At 45.5% G+C, this 20,726-nt stretch overlaps 1 protein-coding gene across 5 annotated transcripts in view; it reads right to left on the bottom strand.

Annotated features, from left to right (window-relative positions):
• Nucleotides 1–20,726, bottom strand: part of SLC6A15 (solute carrier family 6 member 15) — a 397,869-nt gene that overhangs the window by 162,146 nt on the left and 214,997 nt on the right. For all 5 annotated transcript variants that reach the window (XM_069228753.1, XM_069228752.1, XM_069228751.1 and 2 more), the window contains one exon: nucleotides 6,418–6,599. In XM_069228753.1, the coding sequence (XP_069084854.1) occupies nucleotides 6,418–6,599 (182 nt within the window). The remainder of the gene's footprint in view (nucleotides 1–6,417; nucleotides 6,600–20,726) is intronic.

Below are 20,726 nucleotides of genomic sequence, written 5' to 3'. Positions count from 1 at the left end.
TGGGCTGATCCTCCTCACAGCATGGTGGGCCCATGGCCCGCCAGCTTCACCCTGCCCCCCCCCGGATGGCTGGCCACATGCCAACAGTGTAACTCACCACAGAGGCAGGGACACCGAGAGAGCTGCAAGGCCCCAAGGCGACAGGGACTTGGCACTGCAGGCAGTGGTGCATCCCACTCAAAACCAAAACAGGGACAAATCAAGGTCCCCGCTAAAGCCTACCCTCATCTTAGACTGAGATGACCGCCATCCACTGTACTCTATCCATGTTCCTGTCCCAGCGTGGACCAATGGAAACTTCACCCTGTATCTGCAGAATAGTTAAGTACCCTGTTGCATAACTACTTATGATAGACCATCCTAGGCCACATCTTGCCTAGGTCTCGCCCGGCTTTGGAGCGGCACTGTGCTTTGTTAACCACTATGGCGCTTTGATCTTAACCCAATATGATCCTGCGGCCCCCACACTTCCCTTCCTTTCTCCCCCTTCCACTACTACCTCCACACAGGCGAGTTTGCTGGTTGTTAATATTTAATGACCTGTTCTGTACTGCAGATTCCTGATCTGATAAGTGCCACATAGCTATTTCAAATGTTTAAGCTGTTTTACTGTTTAATGGTTTGCATCATAACACACGTTTATGGTACCTAGGAGAATGACCCTTGGCTTCACTGCCCCTACCCTTTATCCTTCCCAAACTGAGAATAACACTAAAGTTGAAACTCGCCCCACATTGAAGCCCATACAACTTTACCCACCCCAGTACTCAACCTTGGTTGGCCTGCGTCTCCCTCATCAACTTCAAACCTCACCCCCCACCCTCTGGTACCTTCAACAGCACAGCACCACAGGTGTCTCCTCACAGCATGGAGGGTGGAGCTCAGACCCTACTGTCCACCCTAGTGAGACCCTGAGGACCCTGAGAGCTCTCCTGGCTAGCTCCTTGGCCCTACTGGGCCCTCCCGCTCATGTCCTCAATTGTGCCCCATCCTCTTCACACACCATGCCTCCTGAAGGGATCCCATCCAGTGCGCTGGCTCCATAAGCTCAGACCCGCGGTCTACAGACTTAGACCATTGGTGCCTTGCCCTGGCTCCAAACCAGATACTCCATTACTCTTACTGCCCATCCTCTTTTTCCTGCTCTATTCCCTCACCCACCTTCTCCACACTCCTTCCCGCACTCTTCTTTACCCTTTCCCCACCCCTGATTTATTTGAAACTAGCATACCTCATACTTGTCTCTCCTTACACACCATGCATTCCACTTGGGCCGGGCCCGTGGGAACCCTAACCCCCCCACTTATCCTAATACTCAGACCTCCTCTCCCCACCTCTTGGCACCTAGCCCCTCCTCCTCCGACTAAATGTTTCCCTCTCCAACCCCCCACTCTGATCCTTCCCCCTACCCATGGCACACCTCCACATCACAGACATGGCAAGCCTTGTCTTGGAATGTCAGTGGGTTAACACACTATGTGAAATGCAAGAATGTGCTCTCCTACCTCCAATCAAAGCATGCAGATGTGGCCGCATTGCAGGAGACACACCTTGACGATCTCGAATCCGCTAAACCGCGCCAGTGGGGAAGGTGGTCCACAGCAGTTGTCCGGTACCATTGGCATCAGGAAGTTGGACAGTCAGGAAATGGGGGGGTTGCGATATTGATCCATAAAACCCTGCCCATCATTATTATCAAATCATGGTCTGACCCAAATGGCAGATATTCCTTCGCAAAACTGAAAGTTGGTGACAGCTTGCTTTGCATTGGCTCTGTGTATGCGCCCATGGGCACCAAACACTCCTTTACCCTCCAACTCAATTGCCTCCTCATTGAGATCTGAGCTTCAGGGTATTTAATCTGGGTGACGCAGTGCTCGACAGGACAGGCCCTCTACATGCGGGCAACAATCTGGGCAGAGCCCTAATGGGGGACCTGATCTCGGACTATGGCTCGGTGGAACACTACAGACTCACCCACCTGGCCGACAGGGAGTATACCTTTCTTTCATTGGTACAGGGTACCCAATCACGGTTAGATTATATCCTCATCTCACAGAGATTGGTGACCCACGTCCGGGACACTCGGATCCTAGGAGCTGCCCTTTCTGACCTTGCTGACATCCTACTATCCGTAGACTTGGGTCTTATCACCCTGTGCCATAAACCTTGGCACCTACCGGTGCAATGATCCCATACTCCTTACGGCAAAAAAAGGGCTCGGTCACGATACAAAGGGTGCTGTGGGCAGCTGCGAAGACAACCATATGGGGGCAAATGATGCGAGATGCAGCGCTGGCTAACAAACAAAAGCTGGCTCACCAGAAGGAATTAGAAAGTGACATTGCTTCCCCCATCCGCCAATACACAATCCCCCCTCACACTGCTCACCCACCATAATTTAGAACAGGCCCAGCTGGCACTTAATGTACTATTCACGTCAAAAGTGGAATATGCACTACTGTATCTGAAAGGCGCCATTATGAGCAGGGTGGAAAAGGCTGGATGCCTGCTGGCGGCCCATCTGCGACAATTAGAATCGGCGCCGGCTATCCCCACCATCCACTCTTCAGGTAACACGATTCTCACCAGCCCAGAGGACATTGTTAATGAGTTTGCAGCCTTTTACTAAACACTGTGCACTCCAGAAATGGAGACCGATATCGACTTGGTAGAGACCTTCCTGGAGAGCGCACAGATATTCTGTCTTTCGGATAAGGGCTGGGTCATACTGGAGGTGAAATCAGTAAGATAGAGACAGAGCAAGCCATATGCAAGCTCCAATACCACAAGGTGCCCGGAGATGATGGCTTTCCTGCAGAATTCTATAAGTAGGCCAGCAAGAAATTTGGCAACTCCCTCTATGATGCCTTCCAAGAGGATGTTCAGATGGGCTCCTTGGGGCCGATCTCTAATAGGACAGTTATAGTGGTCCTCCCTAAACCGAGAAAGGACCTCCTACTGTGTGGCAGCTACTGGTCCATCTCCCTCCTAACGGGGATATCAAAATCCTCGCCAGCATTCTAGTCACTTGCCTCTGCAAGGTCATCTCCTCCATGATACATCACACCCAAGTGGGATTTGTACCAGGACGCACCTCTAGAAATCATCTCCACACCCTTTCTCATAACCTCTGGGAGGCCAGAAACCTACTGGATGAAGCCCTGGCACTATCCTTCGACGTCAAAAAGGCATTTGATCGTGTAGATCGAGGATAATTATTTGCTACCTTGCAAAGATTTGGACTGGGAGACCCATTCATAGCCAAAATGTCTTTACTGTGTGATCATCTCACAGCCCAGATCAACTGTGGTGGCTTCCTGTCTAACCCTTTCCCAATGCGGAGGGGGAAATTGCAAGGCTTCCCACTCTTGACACTTTTATTTCTGTTAGCCATGGAACCCCTGGCGGCAACCATTCGTCAATCGCCTCTTCTCGCTGGAATACCCCTCCAGGGAGGGATGTCAAAACTCTATCAGTGTGCAGTTGATATCCTACCGACTCTGAGGGACTTTCACAGCTCACTGCCAGCCCTCCTGAGGATCATAGGCAACTTCATGATCCTGTCCAGTTACAGGGTGAACTGGGACAAAAGCAAATCCTTGCCCCTCTCAACTGCTCCCACAAGGGCAGCCGCTGGACCTCGTCTTGCCTTAAGTATTTAGGTATCCTCGTTAACAGAGAACTGGATCACATGTTGGTGGATAATCTAGACCCACTTATTACCCGCATGAATATTAGATTTTCAGAAAAGGTTGCACTTGGGGTTATCAATGTCAGACAGGGTGCAGACAGTGAGGATGGTCACGCTACAATTTACTTACGTGCTGGACATGCTCCCCATATCAGTGCCTCTAGCAACCCTCCGACTTATAGAAGTGGAAATCCAAGCCTTTGTGTGGGGATCCTCCTGCCCCGCTTAGCCTCTGCCAAGCTCATGGCACGCCACTCACATGGGGGCATAAAACTCCCCTCGCTAGAACAATATGCCCTGGCCCTCCACCTTTCGCAAATGGCATATATGCTCTTTGAGATGCCGGATCCACCACAATGGGTCTTCACCAAATGACTGTTACTTTCTAGCCACAGTGGCCTTGACCCCCTTTACAAGGACAATCCCCCAACCAAGCCGTACCAACCCAATGCTCCAGGACATGCACAAAGCATGGCTCAGGGGCCATCGCCTTCTCAGTATGCACCCTTACCTACATTTACGAGTTCCCATGTGGGGCAACGATCACCTGCGTATTGATGGAAAGACCCTTAATTGGGCACAAAGGCGTGTGGCGGGTATACACAGCTTGGACCAGATCCTAGCTGATGATGACCTGAAGCCATTCAGATGCCTACAAGAGGAATTTGGCCACAGTCCAAACAGGCATGACTGTATCTCCATCTATAGCACTGCCTACGGCACAGCATGGGGGCCAGCCCATGGATCCTCCCTGCCTCACCAGTGGTAACATATCGGAGGTTGCTCTGCAGCCACACAGCCATGAATCCATTCATGCAGCTAACTAATATCTAATTGTGTCTGCTTGTGCTCATATTTGTGTTGACGGACCAATTATGGTGTGTGTGTGTGTGGCTGCATGTTCATCAGGGTATTGTCCATATGCATATGGATGCCTGTTTGTGTCCTTTCCGTTAGTATATCCAAATATATCATACAACAACATATGCCAGTTACAGCAAAGCACACAGAGCACATACACATAAAACCCACCAGCCATTTTTAGTTTGCCAAGATCTGTTACTCATGGACGTTAATTGTGGCAGCAGGTGGAATGTTTGCTCACCCTTGTCACACATCTTGCTATTCCTGGTCTCAGAACTCATGAAGACAGGTGGGTAAAGAATGTAAACAACCCTCTTATATGCAGATTTAGTTTCTGTATTTTCCATCATTATCATTGTTTCGCCCACTTAGCATCAAATAATTGGTGATCTGGTGCTAGGTGGAGGGTACAGTTCAACCCTGAGTTTTTACAGTAGTCAAAGGATGAATAATGCCACTTTCACTACCACTGGAAGGTTAGGTAAGTCGACTTCATGTAATGTATATTTTACAAAATCCTATTTAAAATTTATAAATCTAATGCTACATATTACTTATGTTTTCAAGAAGCAATTCACAGGATTGAAATGTGAAGTGATATTAATGTATTAGAAAACACAGTTTAAAACAGACATGGGCAGACAAGTAATGGACTCACACTCTCCAGTTTAAACCGTTAAAAGGACAAGAGAAGAAAATCCAGTCAACCCCACCCCTCCTCAGCAGGGACGGCCCCTCTGCTATGGCAGAGGAGTGTCTCCCCACTGCTGAAAGGCAGCAGAAAGCAGAAAAATAAAATGATAAAAAAAGTATTTTATTATCATTTTATTTTACCACTTAGTCACTGGCAGTCCGCTGAGTCTAGAGCAGGGCCAACATCCTCTGTGTCAGCAGGGGGAGAAGGAGTGGTAGGTGCACTCTAAAGGAGCATGTCAGTTTGGCCGCCCATCCTAGAATTCTCCCCCTGAGCTGTGTTTCACAGCCGGGTAGAGAACCAGGGCAGGCTCCTACTCCCTGAGTGGCATTTTAGCACGATCTGGCCACTCCTGGCACTGCTCTCTTGCTGGGTAACAGAATGAGAGAAGCATCTGGATGGGTGGAGAGAGGAGCTAGAAAAGAAGAACCGAGGCAGAGAAACATGGAGAGCCAACAGAGGCAGCTAAGTGTTTCTATGTTTTTTTTATTATTATTCTGTTATCTCCTACCCACCCCCACTCCACACGCTGTCCCTCCAAGCTTTCCTGGCAGCAGCAGGTACTGCCTCTCAGCTAAATGTACTTGGGAAATCCAGCATTGAGTTTTGCTGACTCTGCAGAAAAGTGAACTGCATTGTAATAACAAATGCTCCTTTCACCGCAAGGAACTTTAAGTCCTTGTTGATGGAGGACTGACGCTACAAGATACTGACAGGAACCAACACTGAAGCAAAAAAAAAATGCATTTATATAAAAAGAGTTCATTTTTCTTTTCTTTTAAAGAAAAAAAAAACATGCATTTTACTGCAACAAAAGTTGGCCATTCTGTACGACGTGTGTAGCTATCTAATTAAGTTAAAGATATTGTTTTGGGGAAGTTCAAACAGCTAATAAATGGGGTGGTCCGGGAAAAAACAGAAATTCTTCACTGTAATATTCTGGGCAAATATTTAATTTTGAATTCAAGTATATGCAATTAGTATGTGTTTCTCGTATAGGACTATTCAAACCTTAAATTTTACTATGATTTAAAAAGGCACAAGGAAAAATAAAGAAATACCATTGTAGAATCCTAAAAGTGATACTCCATCCGACACACTGAAATGTAAAAACAATCAAAATACTCCTGTAAGATTATTGAAATATGTAGATTTATGTACTCACTTTGCCTGAAGACTGAATGCCCTTGATCATGGCCAAGCAAACCATAACCCAAGCGGTAAGTAAGCAGACTGTCATTTTCCAATTCAGACCTCCACTCTCAGATATTGAATTGGTAATATTTAGGGCTCCTCTATACCAGAAAAAGGTGGTTGCTGAACTTTTCTCACATTCTGGCTCCACAACTGAAATAAAAAAGCATAGGCAATTCACACACAGAAATTCCCTCCTACAACGAATGCAGCTATACGCCGTATTAGTTAGCCAGATGACTCATTGTATTAAACGTTTGCTGCTGACATTTGATATAAGCTGAAGATCACAAGTTTAAATCATGGGAAGGTCTATTATGGCTGCTTGGGAAACGGCTCTTCTTCCCTGAAGCAAGCTAGCAGTGGTGTCAGTAGCAAAAGAGAGGCTAAGCCGCTTGTTTGGCGGTGTTGTTTCTGTCCTGGTGATGTCTCTATACTAATGACATAAGTCCACTTGTTTATCAGGTGATGTCTATTCCAAGAATGGGATAGTACTTGTTTGTGGCATCAGTGGAGAAACTCTTGGGCCCAGATTTATGGTGGGCTAGCGCCATTCTGACACCGCATTAGCATCATTTTATTACGCTAATGTGGCTTCGGAAGGGCACAAACGGGGTGCCATTTTTACAAAGTGGTGCTATGCTTGCATTGTGCCACTGTGTAACCCCTTGCGCCACATCATGCCTGCCCCAGGCATAATGTATGCAAGGGGGGGGGGCGTTCCGGCGCGGGGGCATAAAAATGGCTAAGTGCAGAAGTTAAAAAGAGGCTTCCATTGTGTTCAATGGGCCTCTGGGTGCTTTGCAGGATTAGAGTCAAATTGTTTACGCTAGTCCTGCAAAGCGCCGGACTAGCATAAGAAATGATGACGCTAGTCCCCCTGACTACCACCATGGTGTGCTGTATTTTAAATAGAGGGGGGCACTAAGGGGCACAAGAAAAGTGCCACTACACTTGGTACAGCTCTACTTTTCATAAATCTGGTCCTTGGTGCCCTCAGAAGGCTGGGACAGTTACAAGTTGCTTGCTCAATAAGGTCCAAATTTAAGAAAAGTGGAGCTGCATCCATTTTTTGAGCCTCCTAATGGGGGAATGGCCCCCTTGCATACATTATGCCTGGTGCAGGCATAATATGGCACAAGGGGATCCAAAGTAGCACAATGCATGCTTTGCGCCACTTTGTAAGTATGGCGCGGGGAAAAGGACACCTTAGCATAAACAATAATTACGCTAAGGCGAAGCTAAAGTGATGCAAGGGACTCTTAAATCTGCCCCTAAATCTCTGAGAGTTTCCGTCGGAGGACTAATGAGGAGGGCATTAGGCTAGCAGACTGGGAAATAAAATAGCGGGTGCAGCCTGAAAACTGGTGTGAACTTTCAGGGAACAGAGAGAACGGACCACAAGACTCATGGAGGACCTACTGAGGAGGACGCCAGTCTGATAAATGGGAAACAATACAGTTGATGGGAGCTGCAAACCAATCCAAACATTCATGGAACAATGTGAAAGGAACACAGCACACAGGACATCCTCCAGCTCAGAACAAAAGTAGTGAAACCCTCAGAAATGTAATGAGCAAGCAAACAGAAGTATCACACGTACTTTTAAATAAAACCTTACTGAAGAAAACCTCAGCAAAGAGACTTCTCGTCCCACTTATTTTGAAGGTCAAAACCTGCAGGGAAAGGCACATATAACCTACAAAGGAGTGACAGCATATTAGGTGATATTTAATGGACTCAGTGGATATTATCCAAAAAAGAACAATATTGTTTGTTCTAAACACCCATATATATTATCCAGGCAACAGGAGATTGGCCTTCCATTTATTAATGTATTTATATATTGTGGGCCATATTTAAATGACTAGTGATGCGCCACTTTTCTTGCGGTCCCCTTGCGTCCCCTATCGCCACCATGGTAGCGTCGTATTTACAATATGGCTCACCATGGCGCATGTTAAGGGCAATAGCGTTATTTTTTTACGCTATTGTAATACTATAGTGGATTAGTATAAAAAAAATGACGCTAATCCAACATAGTGTTAAGAGGCCCATTGAAATCAATGGGAGCCTCGTTTTAATACCTGCTTTAAGCAGGAGTTAAAAATTACGCTAGAAACGGCACAATGGAATCTTGTACATTCCAGTGCACTATTTTTAGCGATCCTCTAACGAGGGAACGCTCCCTTTGCACACATCATGCATATATTATGCATGATGTGGTGCAAAGGGTTTACAAGGTGCCACCTTGTAAATATGACGCTATGGTAGTGGCCCTTTAGCGGCACATTTGCAGTAAAAATGTTGCTGTTTATCTTTTTACCTTTATTTTTTTGCTTTATTCAAATTTAAATTGTGTTCCATGCTGTTGTGAAACAACGTCTTTGAACATTACAGATAATAAAGATATACTAGTAACATTTGCTAATGAAAATTTTCCCCTTCACAGTGCTAAAGTGAATTTCCTCCTCATGTACATTTTGCAATTCTATAGCATTATTAAGTCACGGAAAAAGAGGTGCATGATCAAAACCAAGGAAGGACAAATTCCTCAAAAGAAATAAGAATCCCTGTAACATGCTCCAGAACTACCATGTTAATTTTCCAAAGGTCTTATACTTGCTCATTGAGAAAGAGACAAACACCAGATATTCTATATTTATACATATTTATAGGTTATCCTCTCTTTCATGGAGGTATTATCAACAATCAGCGGTACTGAATGTTGAAACAAGTTGTTAATTTAGCTATACAGTAATGCTTCAGGCGAATAAAATAAAAAGGGCTATTTGTGAAGGACCACCTTTCTTTTACAAGCAACACGCAAAAGAAATATGTGTTCCAGAATACTGACAGAATAGCAGATATGGCAATTGAGCATGTACTTTGCAGTGGCGAATACATGTGGCTGCTGCTAGCAGTTCTTCGGCAGTTTATAAGGTAGTAATGAATAAGCAGGAAAGATCAGGTCAGTTGAAAGAACAAATTTCACTTTTTCTTCTTGGACAGTATGTGGTTACCTGTACTGAGATGGTTGCATCATTCGTACTGGCAGTGAAAAAAAAAAAAACTCTACCAAAAACATGGTCTTTCATGGTTATATGCCAGTTTTTCTTCTCTCAGAAATTATGTGATTTCCTCTACTGTGATGGTTGCATCACCTGCACTGAGGACTTGCAAAAGGATAAAGGTCATGTGTTACATTTGTATTGTGTGGCAATAAAGTATTGGTGTACACAGCTCCTGTTAACTACTGCCATACTGTAATGCCGATCTGCACCTTACTTGCTCATTGATCCAATATCTTCATCCTGTTCTTGTGTGCTGCATAGTAATGCTGCAATCGTCTTTGTATGAGTTATTTTAGGTGTAGTTTGCTTACGAAACGTGCAGTCTGGACTCAAAGACAAATGTGACCTAAACTTAAGGTTTTAGGCATCTCGTATTAAGTCAGCTGTCTGCAAAACCTACTGTGTACAATATACACAGAGTGGATAGTAAGGTAGCCCTCTTCATACACTGTTTTTTTTTCGGGGTAGGCGCCTTTCAGCCGTTGCTTTGAGACTATATCAATCACATCTTGAATCAGCCCAGAGAAATTTAGATCGTTTCCCGCCTCCAATGGCTGTTTGGTGTTTTCAACACATAGGGGACTATTTCACATTTGAAACGTACACTCAACAACTGCACATTGTAACCTTTAAGTCATGGATTCCTACCCACAGTACTTAATATGGGTTTGTGGTTGCAGGTGGGACACACAAGCACTCATTCCTGGAGACCGACACCTTTTTCCTTCTTCAGACTTTCATCCAGAGCAAGAGTGAGAAAACACACAAGGAGGAAAGAAGAGGGAAGAGAAAGACAGAAGAAACATAACAAAAGTAGAAAGCAGGAACCTCCAAGAGTGAAATAAAGGGGCACAGAGTGTCTGGTAGTGGATGAAAGAGGCATGGGGTCTGGACTACGATGCCTCGGTCCTAATTACCATGACATTTGACAGTACCAGCCATGGGCTTCTAAGCAAAGCTTTGGGCCCCACCACTTTTTATTTTTCAGATTAAGGACTGCATGACAGTACACAATTATAATAGTTTCTTAAAAACATGCAGGTGATTCCAGAGATAAAAATAATTGTGCACTAGGTTGTAGGCAGTCCAGCAGTGCATGGTAACAAGGAGGTATTTGAATCTCCTTGGTCTAATGTTGACGAGCTATTTAGTTCTACTTGGGGCAGAGGGGCCACCAGACCAAATCATTGTCAGTGGGCTAACACTTTGAACAGTGGGGACAGAGCCATCTTCACACCTTGGGTCAAAATAACTTTTGTGAGTCTCCTTCTCTGTTCAGATATTCTGCATACCAAGATGATACATTTTTCTGGAAAATATGTGGCACGTAGTGTAGTTTAAAGCACACTGGGTCAGTAAAAGTCATGTTGGCTTAATATATCCTACAGTTGGTTAAGGGTTCTTATGCAAATAGTTTCAAAAGAATAAATGGCAAATATTACATTTGAGTAGAATGAGACATTTCAGGTTCTGATTTCGGGGAAAAAAGCAGTGGCAAATACTTCATTCCAAAACATACTGGGTCTTAGCCCATCAGGATTTCAAAAGTAACGTTTACAATATATTAGGACGTTCTTCAACAAAAGAGGCTTTGGAAAAGTGGAAACAAATGGTTCTATCGTTGTTTTATTACTCCATTTCCTAGAACATAATATGTTTGTTATTAGCAGAATAGAGGGTTATTACAGGCAACAACTCTCGTTGTCAGGTGGAAGAATGATTTATGCCCAGGCATTGCAACACAAAGGATGCTCAAGCTGCATTCACTGGTACTATACGCTAACCCTGACTTCCATCCGCTTCGTGTATACAGTGTATTGTTAAATTTGACCAGTCGAATAGCCTCAAATGCAGTCCACATTTGGAAGAGTTTTAACATTAACAGCACATGAAGCACAGAGATTGGGCACACCATATGATTATCCATGGTACCCGCACAGCAAATGTGGATCTAAATTAGAGGTAAACAGGGGAATCAGCAGCTGTGCCTCTCTTGCCATTCCATACTTCTAGCACACCTTTGCTTGCTATCTCTGGCCACAAGGTTCCAAACGGCAGTGCCTGGCACTTCATCCCTTCTATAGTTCACACTCCTAGCTTCTGAGCAGTAGAGGGGCTAAAAAGAGGATAAGGTGCCAACAGGGTGATTACATTAGTTGTCAAAGCATGGGCAAAGTCACTTCTGCTACCGTTGATGACATTTTAGTGGTTTGACACTAATGACAGCACAGAACGGATACGCAAACATGCAGCACAAACATTAAAATTAGTAACAACAGAATATATAATGGTAACTCTTTGTAAAAATATTTGTTACTGGTGCATGAAGAATAACTGCTAGAAGGTAAATCTGTGAATATGTTGTACATGTTTTTACAGATGGCATATGGATGAGTATATTGTGGTTAAATTCATGTATGAGGTGAACATCATGAAATAAGACTTCTTGTGGGAAGGCACATTAATACTTCCACGTAGAATGTTAGGTTGGCATCTAGCAATAGTGATTGAGGTAAATCAAAGAAGTAGTTAGGATTTATGATAAGCTTGAGTAATTATAGTGTAAGAACAAGATGCAGTTGCCCAGCATCTATTCTGAGAATGAAGCAGTTACTCCAAGATAATAAATACCTGCATTAGCATTGACATTTCAAGCACTGGGCCTCCTGCGAAGATAGCATTCTTTTTGTCTCTCCCTTAAACATAGACATGGTCTCTGTTTTCCCAGAAGGTCACATCTCTCTCCCTCCCTCCATCTTGAGCAGAGGGTACATAGTGAAATGTAAATGTTAGGAGAAGGCTCATGTGAGACCCGACTTTAGATATTGTGGAATGGATTCAATAGTGTACCGTGTTTACTATGCTCTCTTTCCATGATTCTTTTCAGTATCACCCTGAACCCTAACAACAACCACCTTCCTGCTCCTGCCACCATTTATTTCTCTTGTATCATATTTTTACCTGTAAATAAGATGCCTTCGGCGGTTCACTTCAACAATCCGTTTGCTCTCAAATTCTAAATTAATGTGTTCTTTACTTTGAGGTACTAATGAATTTCTCTTTGTTGCTCTCTGGTTATTTTTCTTTTGGTCCTACAATGACCCTGGGCCTCTCACTTGTAATGTCTTTCTGTGTGTTTCCACCTAACTTTTTATCTCCACCCACCTTCACTTTCTGGGCTTTTTCTTTTGGATACCTCTTTTAACGACCCATGGTGGTTTGTGCTATGTGACAGAATGGAAAATGAATGCAATCTCTACTGTCCTTGTGTCATCCTCCACCAAAGACCCCAGCTCTCTGTTTCAAAATATATCATATACTTTTTGTTCGCTACAAAGACGTTCCTCACAATTCTTCTGCCTTCAGGTCCACTGTCCCGTGCATCACCAAAAAGCCCTCTTCTTCTTTCTCCATTGAGACATATTCGTCCATTCCCTATCTACAACCTTCCCCTTGCAGTACTTTACCATACTCCACTACAGGCTTCAACTACATTCTTGTTTCACATCTTCTCAACCATCCTGCAACCGTTTTATTCTTTGTCCGTCAGCTGTTGATAAATGATGAGATGAATGTACAATTACAGAAGGTGTCCTGGTACTAGATGCCAAAAGACAACTTAAAGAGGGAACAGAGAAGATTTGAGCATCTCTGTGAATGCAAGACAGTCAGATATGGTACAAAGGGTCAAAGAATATGAGTTTTTGAGACAGACAGAATAGTAAAAGAATGACCTCTTAACTCCATACAGTGAATACAGAGCAGTGAGAAGAGCCTGGGAAGATGTCTGCAGAGTATATGTGGGAACATAGTGACGGATTTTACTCTGGCTATACCTGTGGCCATTGTCCTTGAAAACCTGAAGCCCAAACAGAACTCCTGGAACTTGACCGACTTGTCAACTGATATCCAGTGAGCTTCAGAGAACTGCATGGAGACCACAGGCCTGCTTTAGAGTCTGGCTGACAGTTTACTCCATCACAAACATGAAAGATAACCCTTTCACCTTAGTACAAGTGCCATAGGATATAATGCTCTTGGAATAAGGCGCACGGGATATCCATCACGTTGGAGACTGAGTATCCAATCCCGCAAACTCTGAATCAGGCTCTAAGTCACATGTTTGAAGGTCCAGAAAAAGGCCATCTAGCACATTCTGAATAATCCTTATAATTAAAATCGGAGGAACTCTAATAACAGAACATTCTTATAATCAGGTTGGGTAATAAGCACTTGGATAGACAAGCAATGTTTCTCCTGATGGAAGAATCTTGCCAAGAAACTTAAGTAGCAAACAATAGGAAAAAGGAGCCCCTCCTTTTCATCTTATTCCACTTAGCATTCAATCCAAAAAGTCCACCACACTGCAAAGCCTGAAAACCTACAACAAAACGGCTGTGAGAGGGAATCTCTCAGGAGAGTTGCAAGTGCTTTTTGCATCCACTCAGGTCCCATGAAGTCATAAATCTTGACAACCTATCTTGAGAAGTTGCAGGTTGGTAAATGGCTCCTGTGACCCCTGTTATTTCAGAGCTGTATGGCTATCCAGCCTCGGAGGTGAGAGTCAGAGACAGGTTGACTGGCAGTAAGCTGGCTACCTCTATGGCAATGCTGTTCCAAAATCATATGCCTCAGAATGTGTTTACACTGGGGAGGAACACATTTTCAGTGGTCTCAATATTGTTACATTGAGCCCACTTGAGTAATATAACTATTTGGTTGGGGACCATAAGATACAAACCTGTGCAAATGTTGAGCAGTGAACATTTAATACTACTTCGATGGTAGATTAGGGTTAAGGAATTCATGTTTGGACTAAATTCAAAGATAGCATAACAAACACACCACACGTGCCCTCTATATATAAAACAGTAGATGAAAGACAGCAACAGCACTGAAATCCTCTCGCACACACATTAAAGAGTCACAACACATTTAGCATCAGTGCATGTTTGTTTTATACAACAGGAACATCAATATCAACAGCACAATATCCTTATTTAGCAAAGAGAATAGGTATATAAGGACCAGCAAAAAGCCAAGGCTGGAGTGTCCTTGCCGAAGCAATATGTGCAAACAGCTGAAACAGGCAAGTGTTTGATATTAAAAAAATTAGTTCCTTGAAACTGTGCACCTGTAGATGGAGCAGGAGTGCACCCCATCAGTGTATGCTGGATAGAGGGTGCAAGTAGAGGCCTTCTTGGTGGGTTGGTGCACAGACCACTTGCAGGAATTCCTGCCATCCATAGAACTTCTGTGTCAAACAGTGCCCAGCTGCAGCCTAACCAGCCCCTTAATGTGTTTTTTTTTCAGACCCCAGGAAACTCTCAGTTGGCTTCTAAAATGAACCTAAGTGACCATTACAGATTGTCTGCTGGCTCCCAGGGGTGTTCAATTGGCCCTTATATGATCACCATGAGTTAGTTCTGAACCACCCTTAGAGACACATGCTAGCCCTGAAACATACTTACCTAGCGTTTTCACAATTCTTTCGGACTGAGCACTCATGTAACTCAAATTTCACTGGTCCCCGGTGGTCTTCCCACAAAAACTCCAATGAATTCGAAGGAACCAGCAGCAAGCAGACACCTACGACAAACTTGCCCTAGTGAACTCTGCAAAAAATCCGAAATCTCCTATTTTGAACAAATATAGAAATGTATGTTCTATTTAGTGCTTCCTATTGCATATTGATTACCACTGCAAGTGACAAATAATCTTGACAGAATGAAAATTTAAGGTGCCTTTGTTACAATCATCAAACATGTTTTTTTCTAGGTATTCCCCTTTGCAAATAATTTATGTTGGTAAGGTAGGCTTGAAATATAAATGCATATCTATTCATGTCATTATTATTTGCAATGTGATAATTACCTTTGTTTGAATATATTCATGTTTTTCTGTCTGCTTTGAATTTTATTGTATTTTCCAGTGATTCCTTTTCGATAATGTAAAAGGTTTCAAAGAAGCTGATAGCTTCACTTCCCCACTTTCCGTGTGTTGTTCTTAAAAAATAGGCACGTTTCAAGAATGTAAGCAAGTGAAGGTTGTCCAGGCCTTTACAGCTATTTTTTTATTCTGAAAACATTCAACAATGTTCAGATATAATATATAAACTAAGAACAGAGCGTGATGTGAGAGAGAGAGAGAGAGAGAGAGAGAGAGACAGAAAGAGAAAGGGAGAGAAAATCTGCATCTACTATTCTCATCACTATATCAAGACAGGAAGATAAGCCCACTAAAGGAAGGCTTGATGTGCTTTCCTTGTAGCCGTCAATGAAGCAAAGTGATTACCGCTCTGTCTGACCCTCAATGTTACATCCCTGGTACAAAGATTCTCTGCTGAACACTGCATTGGTCAGAAGAGGTGTGTGGGCATCAACCATCTCTGAAACTCACAGTAGGCAAGTTTTGGTGCTAAGTTTAGCTTTGTTAGCCGAGGGGAAAGTGGGGTTGGAGATATAAAGAAACTTTATGTTCATAATGTTACCATATTTGTTATTATTCACCCTCCTGACAAGTATCATTGCCACTATTTTGATTTTGTTTATATTTAATATTCATGCTATATGCACTGGGATAGGATTCTGATTTTTGTTTTAAATCTTGAAATATATTCCAAGTTTTCCTCAGTGTGCCTTTAAATGATGGAAGAAGGTTTGGGTTCTACTAATTATCCCTGTGATATTTTACAAGATTGATCAATATGTAGAAAGCTTCTTACTCAACTATTGCTCAGTGGGTTGCAGGTTGGTTGCTGTCCATCAAGTATTTCCAGGTTGTCTACGGGTAAGAAATCCAGGAAATGTATCAAGAGCACTATGGGTTGGGTGGATGTCCTAGATCTATAAGTAATTTTGGAGGGCACACTTAACATACCAACTTCAGTTCAAATAGGTGCTTCCTTTCTGCTTTGGGTTTGTCAGGCACTTGGCTTATAAAAGGTTATTCTCTATTTTGATTTCACTTTTGAGTCTCATGATTTGAATCTGTTTTAAAATGGTCCAACCACTTATTTTGATAGGGGTAAACTTTAGGGCACCAATTAGACACCACCTCTTGGCAATGGGTTTTAATTTCATCGCTAATGCTTGTGCTGCATATCCTCTGGATATGTTTTACTTATAGAAGGAGGTTTATGCTGTAGATTCCAATATAAGAAACTTTCATGCATACAAAGATGCTGCAGTTCCAACTAATTATGAGCCCTATTACGACTTAGAAGTCCCATTAAGATATCAAGAATAGCAACAATGGTTTGGTGGTCAACTACCTCATGCAATTCAAAATGTTAGAATCAGTCAGTTGAGTAACAAATGGGCTACTTGTTCTACATTAGCTGTCCCCTGACCTGCTTTTAGGGTCAGAGCTCGCCCCTCATGCCGCGCAGCTCCTCCAGTCTGTGCCTGTGACTTTCACCCCGCCCTCGCTGCTGCCACGAGTTTGAGGCCCTCCACCACCCGCAGGCACCCGCCTGCGCCTCATCCCTGGTGTCTAGTGGGGTCCGTAAGTTCTGTGAATGTATTTTTGTATCTGCTTGTATCTTTTCTATTTTGATTGTGTCATTTCTGTGATTTCTGGGCTTTTTAAGCCCTTCTTCTGCTTGCTGTGCTTTGCCTTCCTCTTTCTGCCCATTTTTGGCTCTTCTGAGCCGTTCTTTCCTGCCGCTGCGTCCCTATGGCCTGCCCCCCTCACTCCCCCATTCGCCCTGAGCTCCCGCCTCCCAGCTGCTCCTCCCTCCCACCTACCCTTCTTAATGGTGCCCGCTGCGCGGTGCTCGGAGTGACCCCCTGACCTGCTTTTAGGGTCAGAGCTCACCCCCCATGCCACTCAGCTGCTCCAGTCTGTTCCCGTGCCTTCTACCCTGTCCTCGCTGCTGCTGCAAGTTTGAGGCCCTCCACCACCCGCAGGCACCTGCCTGCACCTCATCCCTGGTGTCTAGTGGGGTCCATAAGTTCTGTGAGTGTATTTTTGTGTCTGCTTGTATCCTTTTTTTTAATTGTGCCATTTCTGTGCTTTCTGGGCTTTTTAGCCCTTTTTCTGCTTGCTCTGCTTGGCACTCCACTTTCTGCCCATCATCTGAGCCGTTCTTTCCCACCGCTGCATCACTGAGGTCCCGTCCCCCTCGTGCCCCAACTTGCCCTCAGTTCCCGTCTCCCAGCTGCTCCTCCCTCCCACCTCCTAATGGCGGATGTGCGTAGCGGGCGTGCTGCTGGTGTGCCAGAGGAAAGCCTGTCTGCGCCCTTCTGCACCTGGACCGCACCCAGCACCAATCCCCCTGGCCCTCGCCCCTCCCACACCGCTGCTACAGGGCCAACGAACTCCACACCCTCAACCCAGGGTGTTCCACCACCTGCGTCCAAGCCACCCCGAGGCACACCCACGGACCCTTCTCCTGTTGGATCTGCAAGTTCATCTGCCCCAAGCCGCCAAGCACCACAGCAGCTCCACACATAACCAACTCAGCTGCATCCTCCTCAACACCTGCTCAGTCCACAAGCATGCCGTCAAACTCTGGGACCTACTCACCTCACCCTCCCCAGACATCACCTTCCTCACCGAAACCTGTATGAACCCGTCCTCGGAACCCGACATTGCCATAGCCATCCCTGAAGGTTATAAGATTACCTGCAGAGACCGCACCAACAAACCGGGAGGAGGAATCGCCATAGTCCACAGGAGCACCATCAGGATCTCAAGCAACACTAATGACACCATCGATGCCTCCGAACACTTACACTTCCAGATTCACATCATCACCAACACCACTCTTAGAGGAACCCTTGTCTACAGCCCCCCAGGCCCACGACCACAGCTCTGCTATGCCATTGCCGACACAATCAGCGCCCAGGCCCTCGCCTCTACAGACTACATGCTCCTTGGTGACTTGAATTTTCACCTAGAGAACGCCAACGACAGCAACTCCTCCGCCTTGATCAACAACCTCACCAACCTCGTTCTCAAACAAATTGTCACAACGCCCACCCACTCAGACGGCCACGCTTGACTCCATCTTCTCTGCCAGCAGCCACATCACCTTCACCCATACCACCGAACTCCACTGGACCGACCACCGCTCTGTCCACTTCACCTTCCAGAAACACACCGCTCACCACCACCCACAACAGATCCCCCGCCGCAGCCGGAACAAGATCGCAGAAGACCAGCTGATCTCCACCCTCGCCCGTGCCCCGCCACCCAGCTCAATCGACCCCAACACCACCGCCCTCAACCTCAAACAGTAGTTAGACGACTGCACCAAAACCCCCGCTCCACTCAGGAAACCATCCAACAACTGCACCAGCACAAAAGCACTCTGGTTCAGTGCCAAACTTCAGGCCTCCAAGCCGGAGTGCCGGAAAATTGAGAAGATGTGGGGCCACGAACAAACAGAGAGCAACCATGCCACCCTCAAGACAGCCATCCGCAAGCATCACCAGCTCATCCAGACTACCAAGATCCTTCTACAAAGACCGCATTGACAACAATGTGCACGACAGCAAAGAGCTCTTCAGCATTGTCGAAGAACTTGCCAACCCCAAGTCCTACTCCATCAACCCCCCTCCCTCGCAAGACCTCTGTGACTCCCTGGCCACCTTTTTTCACCGCAAGATCACGGACATCCACAGCAGCTTCACCTCCTCGATCCCCACGACCACCGCAGCCACCACTAACCCCAACGCACCCAGCCACACCAACCTATTGAGTACCTGGACCCAAACCAACGACGAGGACACAACCAAGACCATGAGCAACATCCACTCTGGATCACCCTCTGACCCCTGCCCGACCATGTCTTTAACAGAGCAAGCCAAATCATTGCCCCCAACTCCGTGCAATCATCAACAGCACCTTCGAGACCGCCACCTTCCCGGAGAGCTGGAAACACGCCAAAGTCAACGCCCTGCTCAAAAAACCCAAGGCAGACCCCGAAGACCTCAAGAACTACTAGCCTATTTCCCTCCTTTCATTTCGAGTGAAGGTCATCGAGAAGATTGTCAACAGCCAACTGACCCGCTTCCTGGAGGACAACATGCTAGACATCTCCCAATCCAGCTTCCATAAGAACCACAGCACAGAGACTGCTCTCATTGCCGTATCCGATGACATCAGGACCACGCTTGACAAAGGCAAAACCGCTGCCCTCATCCTCCTAGACTTCTCGGCAGCCTTCGACACCATCTGTCACCACACACTCTGCGCAAACCTCCACAGCGCCAGGATCCGCCACAAGGCTCTGGTCTCGATCACATCCTTCCTCTCCGGTAGAACTCAAAGAGTATGCCTCCCTATGTTCCTGTCTGAAGCCACCAAGACCATCTGCGGCATCCCCCAAGGATCCTCTCTGAGCCCAACTCTTTTTAACATCTACATCAGTGGTTCCGAACCTGTGGTCTGGGGACCCCTGGGGGTCCACGAAGACTCCTCAGGGGGTCCGCGACTGCTTAGAAAATGTAATAATTTTAACAGATTAGGTGGGTTATTACAATTTTGGAGGAGGTGTTAATCCGTCCCAAATGTGATGGATATACCACCAGCCGTATTACGAGTTCCATAGGATATAATGGACTTGTAATACGGCTGGTGGTATATCTGTCACTTTACCGTCACTTTTGGGACGGATTAACACCTCCTCCAAAGTTGTAATAACCCCCTAGGTCTCCAGCTTTGAGTAATGATTCAGTGGGGGGTCCCCATATTCCAATAATGATTCAGTGGGGGTCCCCGGGTTCCTGTACTGATCTACATGGCTCTGCTCGCCAACATCGTCCGATCTCACGGCCTCAACATCGTCTCCTACGCAGACGATATCCAGCTGATCCTCTTACTCACCAAGGACCCCGCCACCGCTAAGATCAATCTCCACAACGAACTAGATGGAGATGAGCTGCCTCAAATTGAACTCAGACAAGACTGAGATCCTCATCCTCGGCTCTAACTGCTCCACATTGGATGACTCCTGGTGGCCAACCACCCTAGGAACAGCACGCAACCTTGGTTTCATCCTAGAGTCATCTCTCACCATGACCCAGCAAGTCAACGCCGTCTTATCGACCTGTTTCAACACCCTCCGCATGCTTCACAAGACCTTCACATGGATCCCCATCGAAACCAGAAGAAGGGTCACCCACGTCCTCGTCAGCAGCAGACTGAACTACGGCAACGCACCCTACGCGGGAACAACGGCCAAGCTCCAGAGGAAACT

The sequence above is a fragment of the Pleurodeles waltl genome, chromosome 4_1 (assembly GCF_031143425.1).
Source record: "Pleurodeles waltl isolate 20211129_DDA chromosome 4_1, aPleWal1.hap1.20221129, whole genome shotgun sequence".
Taxonomy (NCBI): Eukaryota; Metazoa; Chordata; class Amphibia; order Caudata; family Salamandridae; genus Pleurodeles; species Pleurodeles waltl.
This window is presented reverse-complemented; position numbering and strand designations above follow the sequence as displayed.